The following is a 22,162-nucleotide window of genomic DNA, read 5'->3' on the forward strand; positions in this document are numbered from 1 at the left end:
GCTTTAAGCCAACTTTTTCACTCTCCTCTTTCACTTTCATCAAGAGGCTCTTTAGTTCTTTTTCACTTTCTGCCATAAGGGTGGTGTCATCTGCACATCTGGTTATTGATATGTGGTGCCTTGGCAAGGATCAAAATATGTGAAAAACTTAAAAATAATCCTTCTTAACAATTATCTTCTAATTGAACATAGATGGAAAATATAATGCTTAAGAAAATTAGAAAGGAAGTAAAACTGTGTATTCTTAAGTCAAGCGTAAGCATTGCCATTACTGTCTGCCAAGATTCCATCATATAACCAGCAGGAACCAATATTATTTAATCCCTGGCATGCTGTAAGCAGAGTCTGCCAGAGATGCTGATAAAACTAAATTAACTTAATCATATTATCATCATCCCAGTCTTTCCTTACTGTGGGTTACCTCAAGCTCATATTCTAGCTCTGGTTCATCCTAAGCGAATCCCTCTGTCTTTAGGACCTATTTCTTTCTACTTTTGAAGGTACACTGAACAAATAGAGAACAAATTTACATGTTCTAAATCATCATTAAAAGTTTAAGGTAGTAGGGGAATGGGAGAAAGGTTCAAGAGAGAAGGCACATATGTATACTTGTGGTTGACTCACATTGTTGTATACCAGAAACTGACACACCATTGTAAAGCAATTATCCTTCAACTAAAAATACATTTTGAAAAAAGTTTTATGTAAACAAAATGTAAACCAACTCTGCTATTTTTATGTCAACCTTTTATTGAAAGAAAATATCTCCCTTAAATCAATATGTAAATCTCATGAAATAATTGGGTGTCCATGTTAAACTTCTAAATAATGCAAAAGCAAGCTTTGGGGCATTACAATTAAAATATTTCAGTTCAAAAAAAATAAATAAATAAAATATTTCAGTTCACTTGTTTGGGTTGGCCAAAAAGTTCCTTTGAGCTTTTTTGTAATATCTTATGGAAAACCCCAAATCAACTTTTTGGCCAACTCATTGTTTATCAATTGTAGGATGATAAATGATCACATTGACAGTATTGGTTAGCCTTGGTGTCCCTTAAGAAACTTGATTCTTTCTAAAAATATTTATAAAATGTGAGATATAGGTCTATGTTTTAACCTCACTTATGATATAAGATAGAAAATGGTAATATTATATGATTTTTGGATTAGTAATAGTTTTCATTTGGGGAACATTTGAATTTAGAAAATGGGGATATATTAAAATTAGAACCTCTGTATCTATTTATTAATTAAAAATGGTAAATGCATAATAGGATAGTTTTCTCAAGTAGCTACTGAGATTCCCACAACATTCTATCTCCTAAATATGTTAGATATCAAAATTTCCTACCTTTGCTGATGGAGAAGAATAAGATATAGTATACACACTAGTGGTAATTAACATTAATTAAGTGTTTACTATGTGTCAGGCACTTTGTTAAGTGATTTGCATATATTATCTCATTCGGTTTTCATCTCCACTCTGTGAGGTCTGTATTTTCATCACCTCTTTTTTTATGGATGAAAAATTAAAGCTCAAAAAGTTTGTATTATGAGTAAGAGTTAGTGTATCTGTGGGTTATCATAGAAAACAGAGCACACATTTAAAGCAGTTTGAGCAGAGTTTATTTACACAGGGACTGGTTTTAAAGATATGCAGTAAGACTGTGAAAAACTTAGAATCACCCTATTACTTAAAAGATCACAACCTTTAGAAGATCTTAAAAGGGTAAGGAGCATTGGACTGGCATTCAGAGTTTTTGCCTCAACATAGTTACTAACTCTTCGCTATTGTGGGCTATCCTTTCCTTTACAGCCTTGGTTTTCTCATCCATAAATAGAAAGGTTTGAAGGAGATGATCTGAAAGGTCAGTTCCTTCTTTTTTAAATATCCTCTGATTCCATCTTTATGTAGCAAAATGATGTAAAAGTTTAGTCCCTCATTTTTTGTAACATCCTTTGATTCTGTTTAAAGAGCGGATTCAAGCCACAAAAGGATCTGTGACTCAATGGCTGGATGGACCCACCTCCCCTTGGGGGTAGCTCAGCCATGCCTCCAGTCACTATGCTGTCACTGCGCCTATGTCCTTGCAAAAATACAGTAAGAGGCATATAATTTGTGCTTCCTACAACAAAATAGTTGAAGCTGAGTATCCAAACTTTGACTTATAAAATGAAAAGCAAATGTCTGATTTGTCACATACATTGCTGTTAAGAAAAACAAATTGGCTGCCTCATGGAAGTAACACTTTTACTTTTGATGGCGAATGATGTCCACAGTATCACACTAGTAGAAATCTTAGGAGTTTAAATGCTGAACATATTTATAAGGAAAAGTGAAAGATGATCTTTTCACTTAGTTTGAATTTCAACTAGATTATATGATCCATATGGATGTTTGTTCGTATATTTTGTGTTATGTTTTTGGACACTCTCTTAGCTTCTTCTCAAAATGTGTTACCTTATTGATTATTTAAAAGCCAAAGGAGGGAGGAAAAACCCATCATTTGTGAAGAGGGATTAAAACTGTCTTTCATTTGTGAGATGCTTTAGATTCCAGAAAGCATATACAGGCTATCACTTTGAGCATTTGGAAGAAAACACAAATGTTACTGCATTAACTTTTTTTTCCCTGTGAAGTTTTTACTTTTCTTCCTTTCATGAATCATTAGCAACTCAGCTCAAAGGAAGAAGGAAAGAGGCGAAGAGAAGCAACACTGAACGCAAAAAGTAAATTGTCTGCAGGTAAATGACCCAGTGCACGATTGTCAACCTTGCTACAATAAACTAATGGTTGTAGGTTGCAAAAAAGATTTGGACTATCTGATATTTTCATTTATCGCCAAAAACAGAAATGATAGTCTAGAGTTACAACAACCACTGAAAAATATACACAAGAGGAATTCCCTCTTAGTCAAAATTATATGCTGTGTATATAATGACTATAATTTTTATCAGTGATCTGAAAGTAAGGGCAATTTTTGTCATTTATAAATTTTATCTATTAAATAAAGGTAAGATGACTGTTAAGTGAACACTGCTTATGGCTAGTGGTAAATTTGCTCCTTTCTTTGAGGTTTTTATTATTTCTTTGATCAGAATTGCCATTTTCTATCATTCATAAGAGCTCTTTCCAATTCCAAGAAAGTCTGAAAGAAAGAACTGAAAGTTTTCTCCTACCAAAATGCATACATATCTTTTCAAGTTAGCATTCTGAGCTTCTTTGAAATATTGAAAGATTTTAGGGAAAAGTCAACTGTTTTCTTCTGAGTGACATGTGATTGTAATCCCAAGCTGCTGTTTGTTCCCATATGATACTTGGACATACAGGTTCAACTCAAAATAGGAAAGTGCTTACTGTGAACCTAGGATAGATAAGTATGTTTTTTGTGTATTAGTGGAGAAGGAAATGGCAAACCACTCCAGTAGTCTTGCCTGGAGAACCCCCATGAACAGAAGAGCGTGGCAGATTACAGTCCATGGAGTCGCAAGAGTCAGACACGACTTAGCGACTAAACGACCACCACTACCATTGTGTATTAAGGAAAGTGTGATTGTTGGGTAATTTCTTATTAAGCATTTGCAAAGAATAAATGCCTTTATTTTTAAAGGCACTTTTATTCAGAATTAGTTAACAAGCCAATACTTGAGAGAGAAAGCAGCTAAATATTTACTAGAAATATTTGTATTACTTCTTAAGAGATTCAAGCTTAAAAAGGATTGTTAGTCAAAATGAATTCTTTTTTTAAATGCAAGGTAGTCCAAAATGTTTGCAGAATTGATGTTATGTGCATAGTGTGATTTGAGAGATACTTAAAGGGCCATTTGTAACAAGTACCTAGCCTACAGCAGCATTAATACTCAGATTAATATTTACAAAATGTGAGTTTCCAACCTTGGAATCATTTCTTAGGTTTGAAAAAAGATGGGTGATCACTTCACCTCCAGAAGAATGTCTACAAAATACCTTGGCTGATATTACCTGAAAGTGATGTTATCTGTGATTCAGCATTCTCCCCACTATCAGTGAAAATAATTGGTTAGGTTAGTTACTATGTTGGAGGCCACAAAGACCAGATGTAAGTGAAAGAATAATATCCATTAAGTTTGTAGGGTAAGAATTCTCAGTCTGTAACTGTCAGAGAAAATGAGTCAACACTGGACCGATTTTGAAGATGCTTAATGGTACAGCCAGGAAGGGGAAACCCTATATGAATGGATACCTGGGAGGAAAAAGTCTTGCCTCTGGGATTCTGACAAATCATATCATGCTAAAGAACAACTGACTATACAGTGACAACGTCCAGTAAGAGGCTATTGCTCTTGGTGCTCCAGTTAATTAGGGCAGAACATGATAGAGCAAATGATAGAGCTATTAGTGGGATGGAAAGTATTAGAATTCCAAATGGGAAGGGAGTGTTGCCTTCTCTTCCAATTAGTAAGAAATAAAGGGAGAAAGCAGCAGGGAAAAAATTAGCTCTGGACACAATTTGGGAAGAATTGTAAGTACATTAATCAAATTCTATAAAATGTGACACTATTCTATACAAACTTAGAGTAATAGTTATTTTATAAATTTCACTTCTTACAATGATTAAAAGAAAAGCCTTTCACCAGATTTACTTCAGAGGAAGGAAGGAAACTGGCTGAGAAATAGGATAATAAAATGATGATTGGATAGAAAGAACAAAAGATTAGAAGCCAGGATCTGTGGGGTTTTGGTTTGTTGGTTTTACTAGCTTAGTTGTGGCATTTGGGTATCATATTTTATATCTCAAATGAATCTTGGGACTCAAAATAACATATATATATTCCTTAGCACATTGATTTTGGAGACTTTTATAAAATTATAATGAGAATGAACTTTGATTTAGATAAAATAGCCTTCTCATGTGCATAGTACTCACATAGTAATGTTCACCATAGGATATACAGATAGAAATTTAAAATGGATTTCTTCTGTAAAGAGGCCTTTAAAGTGAAGGAGTCCCTGTGATTTTGGAATTTAAGGATATGTTGCTATCCATTATTTATAAACCATTTCATGTTTCTTTGCATTTTTCTTTGCCACAATGTAATATAAAAAGTATGAGTTTTTAAAAATTTTATTAATTTTTTAAATTTTACTTCAAAACTAACCATGTAAGTATTACATAAAGTATATCACAAGTGTTCCTATTTGATTAATGCATAAATACCAACATCTACAGGGGAATTAAAAACAGATGTTCTAGTACTTAATTTGGACAGACTGGGAAGAAAGAATTTATACAGAAGAAAGATTATCAGAACCTGATTAAAGCAGTGATTACATAAGAAAAGTGAAAGAACATTAATTCATACAATGCACATTGATTTAGCACTAAGTATATGACAGAAATAAACAATTATAGTGTTAGTAGCTCAGTCCTGTCCAACTCTTTGCGACCCCATGAACTGTAGCCCACCAGGCTCCTCTGTACCTGGGATTGTCTAGACAAGAATACTGGAGTGAGTTGCCATTTCCTACTCCAAGGGGACCTTCCTGACCCTGGGATCCAACCCGGCTCTCCTGCATTACAGAGAGATTCTTTACCATCTAAATCACCAGGGAAACACAAACGATTACAAATAGGATGCAAAACATGAGGATTCAAATAGACGAGATTTCCATGACAAGGAAGAAATTGCTTAAAGATCTAATGGGACAAAAAAAAAAAAAAACAACATTCTTACTTGAAGGATACCTAAGCTAATTTGTTGTTAGCAATCCTGTCCTTAAGAGCAACTGAAGAAAGTTGTCTAAACAGAAAGGAAATAACAGCAAACAAATACACACACACAAACAAAATGCTTGGAACCTCAGATTGGAAAGAACATTGAAATGCTTAAAAATAAGGGTAAGTATAATAGACTCACCTTCCCATTAGTTTCTTAAATCATATTTTATTGTTGAAGCAAAAGTTGTACCATCACCTAATATGGTGCTTAATGGGTGTGGAGGAAATAGTTCAGATATTTATAGTTTCAAAGTTTGAAGGGTAAAGGGAAGAAGTAAAATGTTGATGCTTTACTAGAAGTAGTAAAAGAATAAATCAGTAGATTGTAAAAAGCTATGTATGTATATTATATTACCTTAAAGCAACCACTAAATATACTATATGAAATTATATCCTAAAATAAAATAATAATAAAGAATCATAAAAATTTTTCAAGTAACCAGAAGGAAGTCAAGAAAAACATTGAAACAGAACCAGAGAAAGCAATCAAAAGTAATGAACTGGCAGACTTAAGCCATAATATATTTATAATTGCCTCAAGTGTATCTAGTTAAACTAAGATAAAAATAATTATAATAAAGATATAATATAGGATGGATAAAGAAAAGATCTACCAGTATGCTATCTAGATGAAGTCACTTAAACTATATTGATAAAAGTAGGCTGAAGTAAAATAATAGAAAATGATATACTTGTATACATCAATTAAAAGAAAACAGGAGTGGCTAAATTAAGCTTAGGTATAGTAGACTTCAGAACAAAGAAAATTATAAAATATAGACATAAGTTTTACATATTGACAAAAGGGTCAGTACACCAAGAAGCAATATCAATTATAAATGTATTTGTACCCAACAACAGAGCTGCAAAATATGTGAAATAAAAAAATGATATAATTGAAAAAAGTAATAGACACAGTCACAGTTGGAGACTTCAAACTTCACTTTCAATAATTGATCAACTAGACAGAAAATTCTCAAGGATAGAAAAGAACTTAATACCATTAACCAACAAGATGTCTTAAATATTTATAGAACACTTATCATTAGGAAAATTTACCATCTTTTTAAGTGCCCATGAAACAGACACCAAGGTGTAGACACTATCTTGGGCCATAAAACAAACATTCACATCTTTAAAAAAAATTGAAATCATATACAGTATTCTCTAATCAAACTAGATATAGCTATCAAGAAGATAATAGGAAAAAAATCTCTAAACACTTTGAAACTAATAAGACAGTTATATAATCCATGATTCAGAAAGGGAAGTTGCAAGAAAAGTTTTCAAAAATGAATTGAATGAAAATGATAATTTTAATTCAATGTAAACTTTTGTAGTTCAGCTAAAGCTGTGCTGTAGGGGAAGTTTATAGCATTAAATGAATACATTAGAAAAGAAAAGTCTCAAATTACTAAACTCCTACATCATGAAACTGGAAAAAGAATAGCATTGTAAGCTCAAAGCAAGTAGAAGGAAAGAAATATAGAAGTATAAAACAAAATAAAAACAAAAAGAGGAAATCAATGAAACAAAAAATCATTCAAAATGAATAAATCAATAAAATGTACAAGCATCTAGAAAGACTAACAAAGATTAAAAACACAAATTACTAATATCAAGACTATCACTAAAAATCCTGAAAACATCAATAGGATGAAGATGGAATACTGTGAAAACCTCTACATACATAAATTTGGCAATTTAGGTGAACTATATTCACTCCTAAAACCATCTTAACAAATAAGAATAGAATGTGAGGAATCACTACACCTTGAATATTTATTATGTAGTGTTGCTGATCAAAATTGGTGTTTGTGGAACAATAGAACAGAGGATGGAAAAAAGTCCATACAAGTATGGCCAACTTATTTTTGACAAAATTGCCAAAGCAATTCAGTGGAATATAGTATGGTCTTTCCAACAAATAGTGCTGTAGCAACTAGATCTCTATGGGCCAGAAAAAAGAAAAAGAAAAATTTGAACTAAAACAGTTTATTAACTAAGTACTTCAAAGTGAATCATATATTTAAGTATAAAATGTAAAACTGTAAAACTTGAAGAATAAAGCTTGGGAGAAAGTATTTGGGACCTAGAGCTTATTGAAGAGCTTCATGGCATAAAAAGCATGATTTATGAAATTTTAAAAAATTGATAAATTAGAATCTAGCAAAATATAAAACACATTTGCTCTGTGAAAGACTCTATTATGAGGATAAAAATACAAATTCTAGACATGAAAAAAATATGTACAAACCACATATCTGAATTAAAAAAAAAATTAAAAAAACCTAGCCAGACTATATAAAGAAATCTGAAAACTAAATTTGCAAGGCAGTAATAGAGACAGCAGATGTAGCGAACAGACATATGGACACGGGAGGGATGAAGGGGAGGGGGGACAATTGGGAGAGTAGCATTGGCTATATTTGTCGTTCAGCCGCTAAGTCATGTCTGACTCTCTTGTGACCCCATGGACTGTAGACCTCCAGGCTCCTCTTCCATGGGATTTCCTAGTCAAGAATACTTGAGCAGGTTGGCATGTGCTTCTCCAGGGGATCGTCCCGTCCCAGGGATTGAACCCGTGTCTCCTACATTGGCAGATTTTTTACCTTTGAGCCACCAGCAAGTCCATATATACAGTATCATGTGTAAAATAGATAGCTAGTGGGAAGGTGTTTAATAGTACAAAGAGCTCAGCTAAGTGCTCTGTGATGACCTGGAGGAGTGGGATCAGAGGAAAGGAGGGATGCTTAAGAGACAGAGGATATTTGTACACATATAGCTGATTCAGCTCTTGTACAGCAGAAACTAACACAAAATTGTAAAGCAATTGTACTAATTAAAAAAAAAATTAAAAACAGGAAAAACAACCCAGTTTTTTGTTTTAATGGGCAAAAGGAATGAAGCAACCTTTTTACTGAAGACAACATATATAGATGATAAATAAGCACATGAAGAACTCTACATGTTCAACATAACTAAGCACTAGGGAAATGAATATTAAGACCTCAGTGAGATATCACTACACACTTATCAGAAGAGCTAAATATAAATGTTTATTTAATGACAGCACCAAATCCTGACAGAATGCAGAGAAGTTGGATCTCTCATACATACTGGTGAGAATGCAAAGTAGTACAGCTACTTTGAAAAATACTTTGGAAATTTAATATATAGGTATATATATGTGTGTGCATGTTTGCATGTATGTATGTATGTATAATCAAATTCTCTGTGATGTATCAGTTGCTCTCTTGGGCTTTAATCCCAATAACTGAAATTACGTGTTCACAGAAAAAATATCTGTATATTATTGTTCATAGCAACTTTGTTTGTAATAGCCAAAGACTGGAAACAACTACAATGTTCTATATTACATGAAAATTTAAACTAAATGTATATATGAATACCATAGACTACTACTACAGTACGTGAATTGTGAAATTCCAGATGTTCAAGCTGGATTTAGAAAAGGCAGAGGAACCAGAGATCAAGTTGCCAATATCCACTGGATCATCGAAAAAGCAAGAGAGTTCCAGAAAAACATCTACTTCTGCTTTATTGACTACGCCAAAGCCTTTGACTGTGTGGATAAAAACAGACTGTGGAAAATTCTTAAAGAGCTGGGAATACCAGACCACCTGATCTGCCTCCCCAGAAATCTGTATGCAGGTCAAGAAGCAACAGTTAGAATTGGACATGGAACAACAGACTGGTTCCAAATAGGAAAAGGAGTACGTCAAGGCTGTATATTGTCACCCTGCTTATTTAACTTACATGCAGAGTACATCATGCGAAATGCTGGACTGGATGAAGCACAAGCTGGAATCAAGATTTCCAGGAGAAATATCAATAACCTCAGATATGCAGATGACATCACCCTTATGGCAGAAAGCAAAGAAAAACTAAAGAGCCTCTTGACGAAAGTGAAAGAGGAGAGTGAAAAAGTTGGCCTAGAGCTCAACATTCAGAAAACTAAGATCATGACATCCGTCCCATCACTTCATTACTAATAGATGGGGAAACAATGGAAACAGAGACAGACTTTATATTTTTGGGCTCCAAAATCACTGCAGATGGTGACTGCAGCCATGAAATTAAAGGACACTTGCTCCTTGGAAGAAAAGCTATGGCCAACCTAGACAGAATATTAAAAAGCAGAGACATTACTTTGCCAACAAAGGTCCATGTAGTCAAAGCTATGATTTTTCCAGTAGTCATGTATGGATGTGAGAGTTGGACTATAAAGAAAGCTGAGTGCTGAAGAACTGATGCTTTTGAATTGTGACTCTTAAGAGTCCCTGGGACTGCAAGGAAATCCAACTGGTCCATCCTAAAGGAAATCAGTGCTGAATATTCATTGGAAGGACTGATGCTGAAGCTGAAACTCCAATACTTTGGCCACCTGATGTGAAGAACTGACTCTTTTGAAAAGACCCTGATGCTGGAAAAGATTGAAGACAGGAGGAGAAGGGGATGACGGAGGATGAAATGGTTGGATGGTATCACCAACTCAATGGACATGAGTTTGAGCAAGCTCTGGGAGCTGGTGATGGACAGGGAGGCCTGATGTGCTGCAGTCCATGGGATCACAGAGAGTCAGACATGACTGAGCGACTGAACTTAACTGAACTACTCAGCAATTTAAAAAGTAATTAACTATTGATTAATATAAATTGAATGGATCTAGAGCATTATGCTGAGTGGGGAAAAAGGCCAACCTCATATAGTTACATAATCTATGAATAAATTGCATGTGGAAATAATAAAATTATAGAGTTGAAGAACAGTTTAATGGCTATAATTGGTTAGTAAATTTGTGGAGAGGGCGTGGTTGTGCCTACCAATGCATAGTGAGTAGATTTCCGTGATGATGGAGATTTTGTATCTGGATTGCAGTGATAATTACACAAATTCACACACATGGTGAAATAGCTTAGAACTATATATACACCTTTTACTACCTTGTACCAATGTTTATTTCTTGGTTTTGAAACTGTGCTATATTTAAGAAGTAACTTTTGGGGAAACTAGGTAATGGGTAGAGGGAACTTCTCTGAATTATCCTTGTAACTTCTTGTGAATTTATAGTCATTTCAATGCAAATGATATGTAATCCTTTTTCTATATTGCTAATTTCTCTGTTGGCTACATTTTGTTGAGAATTAATGCTTCTGTATTCATGGGGCATATAGGTCTATGGTGGTGCTGGTTTAATTGCTAAGTCATGTCTGACTCTTAGAATCCCATGGACTGTAACCTGCCACCTGCTCTGTCCATGGGATTCTCCAGGTGAGAATACTGGAGTGGGTTGCCATTTCCTTCTCCAGAGGATCTTCCCGATCTAGGAATCAAACCTGGGTCTCCTGCCTCGCAGGCAGATTCTTTATTGACTGAGCTATGAGGAAAGCCCTATAGCTGATTTTTTTTTCCCCCTGTCTTTTTCTAGTTTTGAATGTCAGGGTAATACTGGCCTAATAAAGTGAGTTGGGAAATAATCCTTCCTCTTCTATTTTTTTGAAGAGAGTGTTTAAAATCAGTGTTAATTCTTTAAATGTTTGGTAGATTTCTCCAATAAAATCATCCAGGCCTGGAGATTATTTTTCCTATAGCTTTTAAATTATATGTTTGATTTTTTTATTGTCCACAGGACTATTCATGTTGTCTGTTTCATCTTGGTCAAGTTTTTATAGCTACTGGTTTTCAAGGAGGTGTTCTATTTCTTTTAAGTTGTGGAATTTATGAACATAAACTTAGTTTTCTCTAAGTATCCTTTTAATGACACTGAGGTCTCTAGTGATATCTCCTGTTCCATTCCTATGACTGATGATCTATGTCTTTTCCCATGTTTGTCACTATTGCCAAACATTTATAGATTTGTTTCTTTTTTTTTCCCAAAGAATTGTCTTTTTGTTGCATTGATTATCTCTGTGGTTTCCAGTATCATTTATTTGATCCTTACCTTTATTATTCCTTTCTTTTTAGTTTTTTTTTTTATTCGTGTAACTCTTTAGAAGCCAGAAGTTAGAAGAGAGGTGGCTATGGCAATAAAGGGGTAGCATGAGAGTTTCTTGTGATAGAACTGTTTGTATCTTAACTGTGGTGATGGTCACACAAAGTGCACATGTGATAAAATGTCCTTGAACAAGCTGCATGGCAAGAAGGAAGGAAGCAGGGAGGAAGGGATATGCATGCAAAATTATTGAAATCTAAATAAAGTGGTCTCGCTGTCAATTTCCTGTTTGTGATATTGTACTGTAGGTCCCCAATTGTTATCATTGGAGGAAAGTGGGTGAAGAGTAGGCAGATATGATTTCCTAAAACTTCATGTCAATCTACAGTCATTTAAATAGAAAGTTATAAAATAATGTAGGTCGATTAGAGATGGTCTCAGTCCTCAAAAGGTGAGATAATTTATCACTAGTAGCTCTACACTAGTGTAAATTCTAAAGGACATTCTGCAGACTGAAGAAAAATTATTCTGGATGGCTGATTCATGTCAATGTATGGCAAAAACCACTACAATATTGTAAAGTAATTAGCCTCCAACTAATAAAAATAAATGAAAAAAAGAAAAAAGAAATAAACAGACATGAAAGAATGAATAAACTCCAATAATGGTAAAAAAAAAATTGGGTAAATATAAAAGATAATTGTAGCAATAAAGTAGCAATAAAAACAGTGAATGGTGTAATATCAACTATATATGGACATTCAGTAATTAACAGTAGCAAAAAAAAGTAGAAAAATAAATAAGAAATAAGACAGAGAAAAATACCAGGTTGGTAGACTGCATATTAAACATTGATTAGAAGAAAAATAATGTCATACTGAGGAAAAATAGCCAGAACAGCCAGTTCAGAAGAAAACCACTATAATTATAATGACACAGATAGATTGCAAGATACATACTAAATGTGAACTAAAAGAATATTGATAAGGTGATATTAGTATCAGACAAGGGAGACTTCCAAGCATGGAGTATTACAATAGATAAGGCACACTTTACAATGATAAAATGAGTCAAATCAGCATGAATGTATAGACATATCGAACTTGGAGGTAACTTCAAAATGAATGAAGCAAAACAGACAACTATGGAGACTCTGAGATATAAACAATCATACTGGATATTTAAATTTCTCTCTTTAAGTAACTGGTACAACATGTCAATAAAGAGGTAGGCATGCTGTAGCTCCTATGGGTATGGGAGTAGGGGTAGGCAGGGGAAGTGTGGGTAATAAACTGGATAAGTAAAAATTCAATCTGACATTCCCTACCAGTCAGTCAGCGCTCCTAGTCATCAATGCTACTTAAAGTTTTGAAAATTGTATAGAATTTTATGTATATTTAACTAGATTTGTATATTGTCAGGAAAAATAAACTGTAAAATTAAAAAAAAAAACATATATCTTGCCTGCAAAGGCTTCTTTAATTGTCTTCTCACATTGGTCCACTCACTCTTCAATCTGTTCTATTTTGTCTTCTACCTTTACTGCTCCTCTGAAATTGTTCACATTCAGCTCACCATGCTAGTTGTGTTTCTAAACCCAGAACTTAGTCTTCTTCTCATTGCATCTCTTAAGCCTACTTGATCCAGTTGACAATTTCTTTTTTTATTCAACTCCTTATTTCTTTCACTTGAAGAATGCCACACTCCATGTGTTTTTATTTATTTTTCCTCTTTTCCTCTGGACATCCCTTCTCAATCTCTTGGTAAGTCTTTCTTTCTCGTCCAATCATTAATTGGTAGAGTACCTCAGAGTGCCATCTTAGGCTCTTGTCTCTTTTCTTGGCTTGCTCCATATCCAGGTTTTGTTCAAATGGGTGGCTTCATTTACTATCAAATGATGGCATATCTTAAATGTTTGTTTTCTGAAATTTAGGCTCTAATATCTGTCCTCCTTTGTTTTTGCTAGAATGTCTTCCAAATTTATCAAACTCAACAGAAACACAAATTAAGTCATTGTCATTTTCCAACATGGCTTTTCCGGGAAATGCTGCCACCATTCTCTTAATTGCTCAAGTTGAAAGTGTGGAAGTAAATGTTTACTCCTTCATATTCCTGAACCTTCAGTTTCCAATCAATCGTTATCGTCTGTCAGTTCTCCCTTTTACATATCTTTAGAAGCATATTGCTTTTTCCTCTCTTTTTTTGCTAGCAGATGTAGTCATCTTCCCTGATATACTGAAATTTCCTTTTAACAAGCCTTCATACTTCTAGAATTATCCCCCACCCCATTTTAATCCCAGACATTCTGATTTGTATATTTGACATACAGTTTTACCATGTAACTCACTCAATGAATACCTTTCAGTGACTTCCCCATGTTCCTGACATAAACTCCAGGACCTTTAACATGGCTGACAATGAGGTCCACATGATCTAAACCCTGCCTGTCTTGACACCCTCATCCTGTTCATTGTGTTTTACTCTCCCTATCATTCACTGTACTCCAATTATCATGTGGTTTTTTTTCCAGTTTTTGAATGGATTCATGCCTTATTCCCTTTTTGCCTATAGTACTTTGTATCTTTATTCTAATTACCACGTATCCTTTAGTTCCATATTTAGTATTTTTTAAGAGCAGTCCTTCAATCATATGCTTCTAAAAATATTCTGTTTCAGCTTGTAGTTCTCATCACATTCCTTTCTGAATCACACATTTGATTGTGTTCAATATCTGTTTTCCACAGAACCACAAGCTTTGTGAAGGCAATACTATTCCAAACACCCAGACAGTGTCAGGCATAAAGTAAGTGCTTAAGAAAAGTTTGAATGAATGATTGAAATCAATAATTTGATGTCAGGTGGTAATATAAGTGTTATTTTAAAAAAGTAAAACAGAGTTAAGGAAATACAGAAGGATTAAGGTAAGGGAAACGTTGCTTTAGACAGAAAGGGCTTTCTGTGCAGGTGACACTTGAACAGAGACCTGGATGAAGAGGAGTGAGCCTTGTAATATCTATGGAAGGATGCTCCTGGTAGGAAGAATCAGCTAATGACAACATCCCAAGGTGGGAATAATCTCAGAATGTTTGGAGGGAAGTAAAACCACTGTGATTAGAGAAAATTAATTCAAGGTATATGAAGTACCATGAGAGAAGAGAAGAGAAAGTTTTGTTCATGTATAATAAGAGCTTTTGTTCTAAGGGTGACAAGAGGCAATGGGAGAGACGAGACTGTGATATGATCTGTTGCTGGTGTGTGTGTGTGTGTGTGTGTGTGTATGTTTTCAAAATCCTGATATATTTTGGCTTATCTAGACTAGGGAGGAGAACAGTGTTAGATTCAAATTCTGAAGATAAGGTTTCTGCTTTTCCTTGATCCACTGTAACTTCACTGAGGTAATGGTTTTTAAAAGTTCAGTGATCTGGCTAAATTTTCTACCATGTCAGTACTTTTAATAGAAAATGTTCTGGGGATGTGTTTGATGGTTTTCAGTCTATTGTCACATAGATTCAATTGACTTCTCTTCAGCCATCTTCCCCTCAAAATACTCACTGAGTTTGCTATGAAATGAGGATAACTTAAAAAATCAGGTAAAGAATCTGCCTGCGATCCAGGAGACCCAGATTTGATCCCTGGGTTGGGAAGATCCTCTGGAGAAGGGAATGGCTGCCCACTCTGATATTCTTATCTGGAGAATTCCATGGACAGAGGAGCCTGGAGGGCTACAGTCCATAGGGTTGCAAAGGGTCTGACACTACTGAGCGACTAACACTTCACTTATAAAATCAAGTTCTTTAATCTTTAATCATTATTTCACAAAGGAAACATCTCCCAAAGTTCTCTGCAACATGGAATTACATTGCAACAAGCTAATATTGATTAATACCTTAGATTTTATGCAGCTGTTAATTGTGTACCAGCCTAATTATTTTTTTTACTGGTTTATATTGCTCACAATAAATTTAAAAATGTGGGCATGTTGAATAAGGCAGAATTATTCTCTGTTATTCAGATTATTCAATCATAACATGAAAAGCTATAAACATCAGATGGTGGGGAAAAAAGTTACCTTCTTGGGATCATCAGGATTATTACATGTAGTTGATAGAATTATTTAGAACATGCATTCTTTATTGTGACGTTTTGTAGGTTAAAGTTTAAGGAAGTGATACCATGTTGCTTCATATTTTTGGTTAAATTGGAATGATCTCAAGTCTGATTAAAAAAGAGGTTTTTAATAGTTATTGTGGTATATTAATATTTAATTAAATGTGCATATTTAAAATGTACAACTTAATATGTTGTTTTTATCAGTCTGTCTATATATCTATCTCCATGAAACTATCACCACAATCAGATAATGGTCATGTACATCACCTCACAAGCTTATTCATGACTTTTTATAGCACTTCTTCCCTGGTCTTCATCTTTAGTCTCCCTGTGCAACCACTAAATTGTTTATTGTCATGACAGATTGATTTGCACTTTCTAGAGTTTTGTGTCAGTGGAATCACACAGCACATACTCTTTTTGTTTGGTTTCTTTCAATTAGTATGCTTTTTCTGCACTTCATTCATGGTGGTGCATATATCAATAGACCAATCCTTTCCATGGCAAAGTTGTATTCTGTTGTATAGATATACCGTAGTTTGTTTATCCATTCACAGAATGATGAATATGGAGGTTGTTTTCAGTTGGGGCTATTACAAATGTAGCTGGTGTGAATATTCACGTATAGTTTGTTTTTTTTTTAAGTGGCCATGTGCTTTTCATTTTCTCTGAGTGGTAAACATGGCTCTTAAAGTATGTATATATTTACCTTTTTTAGCAAATTGCCAAATTGGTTTTCAAAATGGTTTTTACCATTTTACATTTCCATTGTCAGTGTATGAGAGGCCCAGTTCCTGTGCTAAGAAACTTTGTAAATCCTTTGTATATATTTCACAGTTTATTTGTCATAATAGCTTTATATCTGGTGTTTCCAATAATAATACATAACAGTCATTAAAAGTTTTAAAATGCGAGGCCTTCTACTAAGTATTTCACAGTTATTCTCTGATTTAATCTTCCCAGCAAGAATACAAAAGACCAATTATTATTCCTATTTCGTGGAAGAGTAAATTGAAGATAACTTGCCCTACAACACATGAACACTAAATCATGCATGTGTGATTTGGACCCAGGTTGTCAGATATTGGAGATAATGATATAAACCAGTATGCTGTATTCTCCTATCCTCTAGGCCGGGGGTTCTGGCATAGACCCCTTTGACACCTGGGAAAGCTTGAAGTCCTAACATCCTTTATGTATATACATTTAGAATCTTATTTTTATTGAAGTATAATTTATGTAAAATGTGCTGGTTTCTGCTGTATAGCAGAGTGGTTCAGTTACATACACACACAAAAATGTGTATATATTCTAGTTCATATTCTTTTTTCATTATGGTTTCCTGTGCTATACCAAGGACCTTGTTGATCCATCCTATATATAGTAGTTTGCTTCTGCTAATCCCAGATTCCCAATCCATCTCTCTCCCATCCCCCTCCCCCTTGGCAACCACAAGTCTGTTCTCTATGTCTCTCAGTCTGTTTCTGTTTCACAGACAGGTTAATTTGTGTCATGTTTTAGATTCCACATATAAGTGATATCGTACGGTATTTGTCATTCTCTTTCTGATTACTTCACTTAGTATGATAATCCCCAGGTGCATCCATGTTGTTGGAAATGGCATTATCTCACTCTTTTTTATGACTGAGTAGTATTCCATTGTGTATATATGTGTGTATGTATATGTGTGTGTGTAACACCACACCACACATCTTCTTTATCTATTCACCTGTCTATGGACATTTAGATTATTTCCATGCCTTGGCTATTGTGAATAGTGCTTCTGTGAACATGGAGGCACATGTATATTTTCAAATTATAGTTTTGTCTGGATATATGCCCAGGAGTGGAATTGCTGGATCATATTAAAGCTTTAACATCTTAAGCCTTTGACAGTTAGCTTAGTGTATTTAAATTATATTTGAATACACAAGCTATTTAGGACTGTAACAGAAATCAGTTGTACTGAAATAAAGTTTTTTAAATATTTTAAAAGTTGTAGTATAATAATATATATACTTCCTATTAACACATTAAGTAACACAATATAGTGGTAGAATTAATGATTACCATAATTTCAAAGTAATGAATGTAAAAGAATACTGGGGGATATATGCAGCATCTATAGCAGTGATATGGAAATTCTGTGACTTTTATTCCAGAAAAAGAGCACATATGCTGCTTATGCTACTGTGGTTTGTAGCATACACACACAAATGAAAACAATGCTAGAGGCTGATGAAAATATAGATGTAATTTATCTCTCATCTAAGTTAATAGATATCTGAATTCTATCTGTGGATCCTCAGACCTCTTACCCTTGCCCATGAACTCTATGAAAATAAGATTCATATCTGTTTTTAACTGTCACCATGTGACCTGTGCCTACTCCAGGGCATTGTGCAAAGCAAGTTCTGCTGGATGAATGAAGAATAGCATCATATTTTCCAGGTACTGCATTAGCGTTAGGATTTAGCAATGGACAAAACCAACATAATCTCCAGTCTCAAGAACTAATATTTTATCAGGAAATGCAAAGTTAAATAAAGTTGTGTGACCTAGGCCAAGTTATTTAACTTTTCAGAGCCTCATTTTCCTCATGGATAAAATGTATGTAGTAATAATCACCCTTGTAGGTTCCATATGAGGAATGAAGAAGTATCAATATGGTAGTAAGAGATAGATACACACAGATATATATGTTGCATATGTGAGAACAGCACCCACCTCCTTCTGCTATGTAAGTATTTGCCATTATTATGTTGAAGACAAAGGAAGTACAAGGTACTATGAAACTGCATAACAGGGGAATATAATTTTATCTAGGGGAAGAAAAATGCCAACAGCAAATTATGTTTCAAGCTGATACTTGAATATTGGATGGAAGGTAGGGAATCAAAAGTGAGAGCTGGCTTATGGAAAGGTGAAATAGAAAATGCAATTATCTCAGAGACAGTAAGGGGCACAGTCTTCTAAAGAGTCAGAAAGAAGTTCATTGTGGCTGGAACAGAGTGTGACGGGAAGGAGGAGAGCCAAGAGAAGAAGGTGGAGACATATACAGAGTCTAAGGGTAGAAACAAAACCATATAGCATTGATTGATGCTATTCACAACACCTAAAATAGCTAAGCACAAAAGTCTTTTATTTTTTTGTAAATTAAGAGTAATTTGATAAACTACTATTTTCAAAACTGCTATATGGGATGATATTAGAGGAACTTTGTTGGGTTCAAATGGATTCAGTTTCTCTCTGAGATTTTTTTTCCCCTGTCATTTATAAATTGAGCCTAATAAACTCTAAATTACTTAATATATATGTCTTAATATATAAGGGTTATTTGTGTTTGTTACATTAAAATTAAAATGGAAGTAGTATAGCTAAAAGTATACACACACACACACACACACACATACTTAGGGAAACAGTATTTCAGAACAGTGACATTGGCATAGCTCACACATGATGAATGAGTTACTGCTTATAGTTTCATAATAGAAACCCAACAAGCTATTTACATTTCATCGGGGTGGGGGATACACCCTTACTAAACTGAATTTTGAGTAGTTGTTGAAAGGAAACGTAAGATTTTTATCACTTCTCCCTTTTAAAGAGTTTTCTTATGAAAATATTTCAATTTCTCTGTTTCATCATTTCAGATTATAAATATTAACCCTACAAGAGAGAGGTGTACTTAAAAATTTTGGTTGAAATTAATACTGTAGAAATGATGGCAGTGGTAATTTTTTTTAAAAAAAATATTGATTCACGAATGGTATTTTGAAAATAGAAAATGCATTTTTCTGAAATGATATATATTTATGTGTTAAATAAGTTGCTTGAAAGAGTCAGCTAATCTCTTACTTGTAAAGAAAGCACTTCTCTTAAGTCAAAATTTCAAGTATAAAGTCCACTCTTAGGAGAAATACACAGAATACCAGACTTTAAATATCTCCAACATGCAAAATAAATATTTTCTTGAAAAAAAAAAAAAAGCCCTCTTCTTGGAAAAATTTCCATGGAATCACAAGAGACAAATTCCATTTGAGAGAGTGCATGCAATGTGTTATACTAAAGCAGAGATGTGGAATTGAGCACACAACATCCCTATTTCAAAAGTGCAAGCAGAAGAGAGAGTTTTTATCCTTTAAAGGCTGTGAAGAGAAGTGAAAATTAGCCAAAATTTCTGCGTGAATACTATGATGTGTGACAAAGGAACTCTACTCTTGGTATACTTAGGAAAATAATTTAACCCAGAGGCTTTGCATCCATAGTGAGGAACGAGGAGATAGTGAAAGAGATTTGCAGATCCCCTGCTTTTTAGGCAGGAAGAACGCTCGTTAAATGCAGAACGCTGCTCTGGCTCCTGTGTTTGCTCCGAGGTGTAGGTTTTGTTCGACTGACGTATCAGATAGTCAGAGTGGTTACCACACCGACGTTGTAGCAGCTGCATAATAAATGACTGAGAGAATCATGTTAGGCATGCCCACCTAACCTAACTTGAATCATGCGAAAGGGGAGCTGTTGGAATTCAAATAGACTTTCTGGTTCCCAGCAGTCGGCAGTAATAGAATGCTTTCAGGAAGATGACAGAATCAGGAGAAAGATGCTGTTTTGCACTATCTTGATTTGTTGCAGCAGCCAACTTATTGGCATGATGGAGTGACAGGAAAAACAGCTGGCATGGAAGGTAGGATTATTAAAGCTATTACATCATTATGAATACAATTAGAAGCTGACCATGACAAAGCATATGTTTGAACAAGCAGCTGTTAGTAGCTGGGGTATGTTGCCGAGCTCTTCAAACTCTGCAAACAGTGTTGCTTTTACCGAATGGATTTTAACATTTCCTTGTGCTGCGTTAGATTTTGGGGGGGATGTGCTTGACTTCAACCTCGGGGAAACACTTCTGGGATAGAAATCAGTGTTAGAAGATGTTAGAATAAAGTGTTTTTCAAGAGTCTAGGTTTCTCCAGGTAGATGATGACGAGGTGGTGGTGGGGGGGGGGGATCTTTGGGGAAATCTACCCCAGCTCACTTACATGCCATTTAGTTACAAGGACTGATTGATTTATTGGCATATTCAGACATTGAGAAAAATGAGAATGGATAGAATGTTTGGATAGACTGAAAACTGTTACACTTGGTTTCTGTTTTATGAGGAGTTTGGCTGTCAGTCTTTTCTCCTCATTCATTTCTAGCTTTTGACATTTATTCAGTCATTCTGCATTATATGAAGAAAATACATCAATATCTCCTGCAGGGTTTTTCAACAACTCTAGCATCTGTTTCAGCTATTGAACTGTATTCACGTTTTGCCAAGTTGATGTCGACCCAGCTGGTCTATCATTTCTCGCTTGATTACTGCTCTTAATTTCTCTGTATCAGCTTGTTTCGGATAGGGCTTTGAAAGCTGTTAATGAAAAATGACAGAAAATGATAAATTCTTGAATATGGGAGCACTTGTTTATGTAATAACTTTGGAACCTTAATGAGTTTTGTCTTACATTCGTTCTTGCCTGCGTACAATTTTTAGAAGCCTTTTGCTGTTTTGCAATATTTCTTTCCCCTACAGTCAGTGGATTATACTTACAAGTACTTTTAAACCAATGGAGCGTGAGCCTGGGCTGTATTAGGCTCCAAAAATAAAGTTTTGAGGAAAAGAGGGACAATTTTAGCTTTTTGTAGAAACTCTCCATCGTTTCCATATTCTGTCTTCATACGCTGTCTTGGGGATCTGTCAGTGACTATATATTGGACCAAACATATTGAAATGATTTTTATCACCACTAGGGTAACAAGAAAATAAAACATTCAAAGCTGTTTATAAGAAGTAATTGCTTAAAACAGATGTCAAATAATACAGAAATTTATTTCCCTAAGTATGAAAAGTGTGATTGTTAACTATCTATATGATAGAGAATCTTTGCTCTCTCTGCCCAGTTTCCCCTGTAACCTGACTAGCTAAATGATTGATCCAAGTTAATAGGCTATCATGTATGAACACCTAATATGACTTTTCAGTGTACACAGCGTTGCTCATACATTTGGTGTACCTTTTCTGTAGTAATTAGAATATCTCAGTCAATCTGGTCAAGGAACACTACTGGCTGTTATGTAACTTTTCCCCCTGAACGTTAGTCCATGTTTTTCAATTACGTATTCCTCTTTGAAAGAGTGACTTAAAAATGACATGTATTTAAATATCAGTGAATAATCAGGAACTGATGGGCTAATTAGACTACTTGGATTCATCCAAATTAATTACTAACTTATGTTTGGAAAAATAGAGATTTGGAAAAGTACTTTTTAACCTTGAAGCATGCATGACTGTGGTTGA

At 34.5% G+C, this 22,162-nt stretch overlaps 1 protein-coding gene across 7 annotated transcripts in view; it reads left to right on the plus strand.

The window, feature by feature from the left end:
- DMD (dystrophin) overlaps window positions 1-22,162 on the plus strand; it is a 2,565,910-nt gene that overhangs the window by 266,071 nt on the left and 2,277,677 nt on the right. The window contains exon 1 of one of the 7 annotated variants that reach the window (XM_043895266.1): window positions 20,403-20,512. The exons of the other annotated variants lie outside the window; for them this stretch is intronic. Within the exon in view, the coding sequence (XP_043751201.1) occupies window positions 20,506-20,512 (7 nt within the window). The 5' untranslated portion in view covers window positions 20,403-20,505. Of the gene's footprint in view, window positions 1-20,402; window positions 20,513-22,162 lie in introns of those variants that run through there. 7 annotated transcript variants of the gene reach the window in all.

Source organism: Cervus elaphus, chromosome X (assembly GCF_910594005.1).
Source record: "Cervus elaphus chromosome X, mCerEla1.1, whole genome shotgun sequence".
NCBI classification, from domain to species: Eukaryota; Metazoa; Chordata; class Mammalia; order Artiodactyla; family Cervidae; genus Cervus; species Cervus elaphus.